This window comes from Mesoplodon mirus, assembly GCF_964341445.2.
Source record: "Mesoplodon mirus genome assembly, chromosome: 19".
Lineage (NCBI taxonomy): Eukaryota > Metazoa > Chordata > Mammalia > Artiodactyla > Ziphiidae > Mesoplodon > Mesoplodon mirus.
Window position 1 is genome coordinate 57,645,089 of NC_138995.1, and position 8,948 is coordinate 57,654,036.

At 50.1% G+C, this 8,948-nt stretch overlaps 1 protein-coding gene across 1 annotated transcript; it reads left to right on the forward strand.

The window, feature by feature from the left end:
• Positions 1-380: 380 nt before the first annotated feature.
• Positions 381-4,121, forward strand: SELENOW (selenoprotein W). The gene is made up of 6 exons (XM_082607100.1): positions 381-512; positions 1,972-1,996; positions 2,100-2,153; positions 2,354-2,428; positions 2,535-2,633; positions 3,728-4,121. Exons 1-5 carry the CDS (start codon positions 466-468, stop codon positions 2,613-2,615), a joined length of 282 nt encoding a protein of 93 aa, XP_082463226.1. The 5' UTR covers positions 381-465; the 3' UTR covers positions 2,616-2,633; positions 3,728-4,121.
• Positions 4,122-8,948: the final 4,827 nt, after the last annotated feature.

The window sequence follows — 8,948 nt, forward strand, 5'->3', positions numbered from 1 at the left end:
CGGCCTTCTCGGCCTCTCCGCTGCACCCTGCCTCTCCGCCTCCGCCGCCCCCGCCCCCGCCCCCAGGTCCTCGCTGCAAAACAACTTTCTTCGCTTGTACTTCCGTTTCCTCCTAGTAGCAGTTGGTCCTGAACCCCCGCCCCGCGAGGCCATACCATTCCAGCCCGGAGGGGGAGATCCGGGAGGGGGCGCGCAAAGTCTTCTCCCGGGACTCCCTCTGCCGGCATGCTCCCTGACCTCACAGGGCGAGAGGAGGGAGATTTGCGTCGGGGCCCTCAGGGTGGTGGTGGGCCGTAGGGCCCCCCTCGTCCCCGCTGTAGGGCCTTTCTCCCCTCATCCCCCCCCTCGGCGTTGGTCCGCTCTGTGGAACGCCCAGTACCAGGCCTCTCTGCGCATGCTCCGCCTAGGGGCTCCCACCTCACCTTTTCTCGGCGCGGTGCGTATCGGGTGTTCGGACTGTAGCGGATGCTCCGGTCCGGAATCATGGCTGTTCCCGTTCGAGTCGTTTATTGGTGAGCACGAGGCCCGGAGGTTCCCTCTTCGAATCCCGCCCGGGCCCCGCCCTGTCCTAGCGGAGCCGGGCGCTGGGGGCGTCGGGGGCAGGACCCATGGGGATCCTTCCACTGGGAAAAGGATTCCGTGGGGGTGGGAAACAGAGGGCGTTGATTTCTCTGCCCTCCCCTCCCGTCCCCAGTTTGTAACATTCTAGACGTCTCAGGTCACAAAAGGTAGAACTGCGACACGTGTGTGTTGTTTTAACCCCCCCGATTCCGGGACTCAGTGTGGGGAGCAGGTGGGGGTCAGTGTGTAATGGGAGAGGAGGTTCCGTCAGCGCTTCGGTTTCCCCTCTCCCAGTACCTGGAACAGTCGTGGGGTGGGGCCGGCCAGAGTCCAGGAGGTTCGAGAAGCTTCCGGCGTGCGTTTGGCAAGGACTTGAATGCATACAGTGGATGCCTTTCGCTACTAACCCTAGTCTTTTTCTGACCTCGCTTTTCCCGTCTGTAGAGGGAGTTATCTTAACGTTACCGCGGAGGGAATGCTGTGTGTTGGGTGTTAAACATTTGATCTCATTGTTCCGTTCCGAGTGAAAAAGTGCCAGGTCGGCAGAGAATGTTCTGTCCTGTAGACTGCTTGATCGCCCTGGCACCTAGGACTGTGCTGGCATGCACAGGCATGCTGGCCTGTAGGCGCTGAATAAATACATGTTAAGTGAATTTCCTCTCCCGGAAACCCCTTGAGTGGGGGTGGGGGAGGGTGTGTGTCTAGGTCCATTTTACAGGTGAGGAAACTGAGGCTGGGAGTGGGGCAGTGGCAGGTCGGTAGCTCGAGGTTCAGGCTGCAGATCACAGATTACCCGAATCTGGGTCCACTGGCTGTCATGTCTGTGAGATGTCCAGAGGGGGTTATGAAAGGCTCAGATCTGTCACAGCATTAGCGGTGTCCCTGACCGCTCGGTCACGCAGCGGGTGAAGTGAAATTTTGAGGCCCGGGGGGCCTGTGCACCAGACTCCAGTTCCAAAATAGTCTCCCGTGGGGGGTTGGGGAGGCGTTTAGATTTCATCCTCGGGCCTGGCAGGACCTTGGGGATCCAGGAATAATGGTTTCCTTTGGACGGGAGGGGGTGGAGCTGTTATTTCAGCAGTTGTCCTAACCCAGTTCTCTCCATTGTCTCCGCCTCTGTTCTGCCTCATGCTGTGGCCTCTCCTTGTCTCTCCTTGTTTGAATTTCCTTGCGTGGGTGGCTCTCTCCTTCCTGTGCCCCTGCCCCCCCATCTGTGTGCTGCCCCCCAACACTCGGGCGTGTCTCTCCTTTCTCTTGAGGGTGTCTGTGCCTTGCTTGGTTTTGTCATCTGTGTCCCTCTTCATCTCCTCCTGCCCCCCCATTTCCCTCTATCTCTGCTCCTGCCTCTCCCTGGATCCCCACCGTCTCCCTCTCTCTCCCGGGACCCACTCTCTTGGACACTCCCACCAGTGGCGCTTGAGGCTACAAGTCCAAGGTAAGCAGAGTGGTCCCAAGAGGCACCCCTGGAAGATGGGGGAGGGGACTAGCTGGCGTGGCTCCTGTAGACCCCTTTTGTGACCTCCCACCCCCTTTTGCAGTATCTTCAGCTTAAGAAGAAGTTAGAAGATGAGTTCCCTGGACGCCTGGACATCGTGGGTCCTGGGGATGGGGAAGGAGTCAAACATGGGTCACGTCCGTCCCTCAGCCCTGGGTGTCCGTCCTTCAGCCCTGGATGGCAGCGGGGGTGGTGTGGGTCAGCCCCACCCTTCACCCCCATTTTCCATTCCTTGGGCAACGGCGGGTGTCCCCAAGAGGGCATCTCAGCCCTGCCAACACCTCTCCCTCTTCCCAGTGTGGCGAGGGGACGCCCCAGGTCACCGGTTTCTTTGAAGTGTTGGTAGCGGGGAAGTTGGTTCACTCCAAGAAGGTATGTCTGTCTGTCCATTCTGCCCCATTTTGGGCTAGTGGGGTGTTGGGACTGGGGTTGGCGTCTTGGTCCCAGCTCATCCCTCGCCTCTTCCTCCCTTCTCCAGGGAGGCGATGGCTATGTGGACACGGAGAGCAAGTTTCTGAAGCTGGTGGCCGCCATCAAAGCCACTTTGGCTCAGGCCTGATGGGCCCTGAAGGCAGAGGTGAGGGGGACCCAGCTCCTAGACACAGTACTGACGACTCCGTGTTCCTAACGTGCTCCAGACCCGAGTACTAGTGTCCAGCCCAATACCAGAACAAGTAGCAGTTTCCATGTTGTTCTCTGGATCATAGAACACTTTTTAGCACTTTCTGAGCCTGCTTTTCAATTTTCAAGCCTATACGTTCTAGATGAGCCCCAAACCCAACCTATCCTGGAACTGGGCCCTGGTTACTAACCTAGTCCATAACCAAGCTCTGGCTCCTGGCTTTTGAGAGCCTAGAAGCACTTTCTGCCCCCCTCTAAGCTTGAGTGCCAGTTCCCACCCCACAGTGGGAACGTGCTAGCACTGAGTGTCCTGTGCCAGGATACTGTGGACCCAGGTACCTGCCCCCAGCATGCTTTGCACCAGGAACCTGCTTCTCAAACGCTTTGAACTCAAGTTCCATTTCTTATCGCCCTCACTAGAGCAGAGTGAGGTTGCTTTCAGTGGGAATTTGGACCCGCAAATTTGAATTCAAGCAGTACAAAAATATGAATGTCTTGCCTCCTGTGCAGCTCTGAAAAGAAGTGTCTCCCCAAATTAAAAAAAGAAAATCAAGAATTTTCCAAAGCTGCATGGGCTGGCGATGTGTGGGCTGTTGCTGTAGGGGGGTGGGGGGGTGCCACCTTTGTGGGGTTTGAAGTCCTAAAGACAAACAGCGCATCCCTTGCGTAAACACACCATTTGCCACCTCCAAACTGTCAGTAACTCAAAGGCATTTGCTTAAATCAGCACAAGGTTTGCTTGGATTCCAGAGGAGTCCACCAATGGATGAGTTCATCTAAAATAAGTAAAAATGGGATTTACGTAAGAGAAAAGAGGGGAAGAATGATTCTTGTTCGCGTGGTTTTTGAGTGCAGTTTCAGGAGTCTCGAGACCACCGTCAAGCTCAGCGATTCTCCTGAAGGACTCAGAGAACTCAGCAGAGCTGTTTTACTCACGATTGCAGTTTATTACAGCGAAAGCTTAGAGATTAAAGTCAGTGAAGTGACTCCCTTTAATCAGGCCTCTCTCCCTGTAGTCTGAAGCCCCCTCCCCCCCTTCTCTCTGCGCAGTCCAGTGACATTGGCCCAGCCCCTCTCGGCAGACGCTTCATGACAGGAAGGACTGAAATGTCTCGTGGACGCCTGGTCCTTCCCTGATGTTCTCACGGCTGCCGGTTGGGGTAGAGATGGACAGCCCTGGTCTTTGCCTGCGTGTGTGGGAGTGTGCGTGTGTCCCCAGGAGTCTAACTTTGCACGCTGGTCCTGCTTCCTTCCTTTCCCCCCGCTGTCCCGCATCTCCCTGCACCGCCCCCCATGTCTTCCTTCTACCCTCTGGTGTTTGGGGCGGTCCTGCTCCAGGCTTCCTTTTCAAGGGGAAGCCGAGAGCGGATCAGGACGGGTGAGTCTCACATTTCAGCAGTGATTGCAATGGTTCACAACTCAATAAATGTTGATGAGGTTAAAATGTGCCTGTGTCTGCGTGTGTCCATTTTACCCCGGAACCTCCTCCCCCTGGTCTCCAGTCCAGGAAATTAGTGATATGTACAGAGCTATAACTAACTTCAGGGTTGAACTTTCAGTGGTCCCCAAAGCCAAGGTTACTGTGGTCTCTGGACGCCACCTGGACTTGCGTGTAACCATCACTGGTATAAGTCCTCCAGTGTGAAGTGGGTCCCTGGTTGCTGTGTTCAGGAGAAAGCTGGCAATGATTGGAAGAAGGGTGCTGGGTGGTGTCATAGATCGTGTTTTGGGGCCCTGTATCTCACCCCCTCCTCGCGTGCATGCCTTACCCCCTTTACCGTCCTCACCTCCTAACTTTGGGGTTGATCACATGACTTGCTTTGGCCAATGGAATGAGGCAGAAGTCACAGGAGTCAGGTCTGAGCCTGGGTCTCAAGATGCCTTGTTCTTCTGCCAGTGTTGAGAACACTGGGAAGGGCCTGGAGGTCTCACGGGCCCACTTCCTAATATTAAATGTGACAAGACTGTATAAGCGTTAGGGGTGACTGGCCACTTTTGTACATTGTACAAACCACAGTTAATTCATTTTTTAAGAACTCCGTCTTGCCATTATCCCAGCTGATTACGGTTGGGATGGGGCCTGAAGATGTGTGGGAGTCACTGAGGTTTTAAAAACTACCTTTAGGATCCATTTTGTAAAGGGCAGGTCCTGGCGGGTATTAATAAATGTATTTTGAAATTTCAAAATTTAAAAGAGGTTCTTCAGAAGTCCTTTCACTGAGGGCCATTACCTCTTACATGCATCTGCGTATCCTGAAAAGTTGATTCAAATCATTAAGACATGAACAAAATTTAGTCTGTATAAAATCCACTAGAATATTTATAAAAGGTGCCCCAAACAGGAGGATGCTATTTTTGTTTTGACGGCTCTCACCTTCATTGTGGGGTGACAAATTGGGAGCTCTAACAGTTCTCCTACAAAAACTCTGGAAAATACTGTAGCAAATGAACCATGCCTGGTTATGCCTCAATTCACCCTTTCTGAGCCAGGCTGTTGGGTGGCCTGGGTGAGGTGAGGAAATCCACTAGACACTACAAAGAAGCACCTGGATGCAAAAGTCCAATCTCGAAGGTTTCTAAGTTGGAGACGTCTAAGAAACCACAGCTGGAAGAGACCAGTCATTGGGCAAAAGATAAGCGGATAAGTGTCTGAAAATTAGAAAAAATCACAGCCTCAGAAATACTTTTTTCTTTAAAAATAGCTTTACCAAGATATTAGATACCATGCAATTCACCCATTTAAAGTATACAATTCAATGTTTTTTGGTATATTCACAGATATATGCAACCATCACCACAGTCAACTTCAGAACATTTCATTACCTCAGAGAGAAACCCCTGCATGCTTTAGCACCCCTCCAATCCCCAGCCCCGAGCAACCACCAATCTACTTTCTGTTTCTATAGATTTCCCTGTTCTGGAGATTTCGTAAAAATGGATTCATACAACATGTGGTCTTATGTTTCCGGCTTCTTTCACTCAGCATAATGTTTTCAAGGTTCATCCATGTCATGATGATGTAGCTGGCATCAGAACTTCATTCCTTTTTATGGCTGAATAATATTCCACTGAATGGATAGACCACATTTTGTTTATCATTTCATCAGTTGATGGGCATTTAGGTTGTTCCTACTTTTTGGCTACTGTGAATAGTGCTTCTATGAACGTTCGTGTACAAGTTTTTGTTTGAACACCAGTTTTCAGTTCCTTTGGGCATATACCTAGGAGTGGAACAACTGGGTCAACAGCAATGATTTTTTTTTATAACCTTCCTGGCAGAAGGTCATATGAAGACCGTTAGATTCCCTCAGAATTGAGGAACTCTTAATGTTTTTGATGGTCATGAAGTCCACACTTAACCTCAAATATAATACAATTCTAACCCGATGAACTCTCAAACCTTGAGCCACTCATTCTGCGAGGCCAGAAATTGTTTCTCCCCTAAGACAAATGCTGATGACCCATGAGCCTGTGCCTGTACTCCATGGGTCCATTCCCAGTGACATCTGGGAAAACTCCCATGACAACCATCAATAACAGCGACAAGAAACAAAGACCCCACCCATCTTCATTTCTAATGATTCTGACAGTTCTCTTAGTAAAACAATTCTTTGGAGGTTTAGATCTAAACCAGGTAGGTGGAGACAGACCACAGAGAGAGGCTAGTGAGCAGCTAAGCCTCGATGGAGCTTGATCTTAACCCCACTGGAGTCTGCATGGTGTTATCTTCAGCTCTCCATTTGGTTTAGCCAAGTCACATTATGCCACCACTTGATCATTTAAATGATATAAAACTCTCAAGTCCTTTGTTTAAGCAAGAAATCTGATGGGTCAGGCTAGGCTGGGTTATGCTTCAGTGGAAATACACAAAACCAAACCCAAATCTCAATGGATTAATGCAACACATGCAAAGCCCTCTCCAGGGCAGCTGTCCTCCCTGCACCCATTCAGTGACCTAGAGCAGCACTGTCCAATAGAATTTTCTGTGGTGATGGAATTTTTCTGTATCTGCTCTAACACCATGGCCACTGGGCACATGCCACATAGTGCTTTCGAGAGCTTGAAAGGTGGTGGATGTGACTGAGGAACTGAATATTTATTTTACTTTATTTAAACACATTCAAATTCATGGCAACTGTGGCTAGTGGCTATCTTATTGGATAGTGCACATCTAGACAGATGGAGACTGTTCTCCTGTTGCTGCACCTGGACCCACAGCATCCTTAGTCCACATGGCTGGAAAAGAGCACAAAGAGACACGTGCTAGCTCTTAAAGACATCAGCTGGGAAGTGAAGCCCATCACCTCTAGTTGCAGCCCATTGGCCAGAACGGTCACACAGTCCTGCCCACCTGTAGAACCTGCCTGGGGACTGTAGTCAGGAAGAGGAAGAGAGCTGGAAAAAATGGTGAGCAATAGAAGTATCTACCACAGTCCTTTTATTTTAATTTTACCATATGCATGGAGGAGAAAGAGAAAATGCTATGATCTTATTATGGCTTAACAATTTTGGCTAAGACAATTCGCATTTTCAAGAAAAGGAGGGGACTTCCCTAGTGGCGCAGTGGTTAAGAATCCGCCTGCCAATGCAGGGGACACGGGTTCGAGCCCTGGTCCGGGAAGATCCCACATGCCGCGGAGCAACTAAGCCCGTGCACCACAACTACTGAGCCTGTGCTCTAGAGCCCTCGAGCCACAACTACTGAGCCCATGTGCCACAACTACTGAAGCCCGCGTGCCTAGAGCCCGTGCTCAGCAACAAGAGAAGCCACCGCAATGAGAAGCCCGCGCACCGCAACGAAGAGTATCCCGCTCGCCGCAACTAGAGAAAAGCCCGCGCACAGCAACAAAGACCCAACGCAAGCAAAAATTAAATAAATAAGAAAAGAGAATTCAGCAAGAGCATCACTGGAAGCCTGAACCGGGAGAAAGTGATTTCTTTTCCGACAGCGACACTATGTGACCAATTGGGAGAACTGCACCTTCCTCACACCACCTTGGATCACTAGGAATCAATATGGGACCACGGAATCACTTCCGCTCATTGAGATTTAGCGTAAAGAAAATCACCATCTTGGGCTTGGTGACATGACACTTTTTTTTTTTTTTTTTTTTTGCCGCACTGCAGGCCACGTGGGATCTTAGTTCCCCGATTAGGGATCAAAACCATGCCCCCTGTAATGGGAGTGCGGAATCCTAACCACTGGACCGCCCGGGAATTCCCTGACATGACACTTTTCAAAGAAGTCAGGAAGAGGGAAAAATACATCTTCTGTCTTTTCAAATCCTTTCTTTCTCTGGACCCCTGCCTGTCCCAGCTTCACCACTTGCTCGCTGTGGGACCTCAGACCTCTGGGTGAAGATTTGGTGGAGGAGGAAGCAAGGGAAAAGGGAGTGGGGGATCAAGGCAACCCCAGGCTGGTATTGGGCGTGACTAGGATCATGTGCAAAGTGATAGATCTTACCCTCAGTGCCTCTGTTGCCTCCTTCTTCCCTTCTTGACTCAGAACTGCTTCTTATGGCTCCCTGCCTTTCCTCACTTCTCTCCAACCAGGGAAAAGACTGAGTCCTCCTGTCCTCTTAGCTTAACCCTTCGGCAGACCCCACTTTGCAGCACCTCATGACAGGCAGCTCCATCCCCCCCACCCTTTTTTTTTAAACTTCAAGGATATTTATTGTTAAGAAGTCTTAAGGTTGGTAGTCAGCTCAACAATGTAATCAAGGTTTCCGAATTTTTGTCTTTTCATGCTCTCCTTTCTTTAGCTTGTTGGGTTTTCATCCACTTGGTTTTTGCCTCATGGTGGCAAGATGACCATTGCAGCTCCAGGCATCACATCTGTGTTCAAAGCAGGAAGAAAGAGGAAGGCACCCTGCCAGCACAGTTTCCTGTTGTGCCTGTCCTCCTGCCATTTAAAAAAATTGAAGTAAAATACACATAACATAAAATTTACCATTTGAAAGAAGCCAGACACAAAAGAACACATATTATATGATTCCATTTGTATGACATATTCAGAGTAGGCAAATCTATAGAGACAGAGAGTGGATTCATGGTTACCAGGGGCTGGCTTCTTTCACTTGGCATAATGTTTTCAAGATTTGTAGTAGCATATGTCAGTGCTTCATTCATTTTTATGGCAGAATAATATTCCGTTGTCTGAATGTACCATATTTTGTTTATCCATTCATCCTTTGATGGACACCTGGGATGATCCCATCTTTTGGTTATGGTGACTAATACTGCTATGAACATTCATGTACACGTTTTTGTT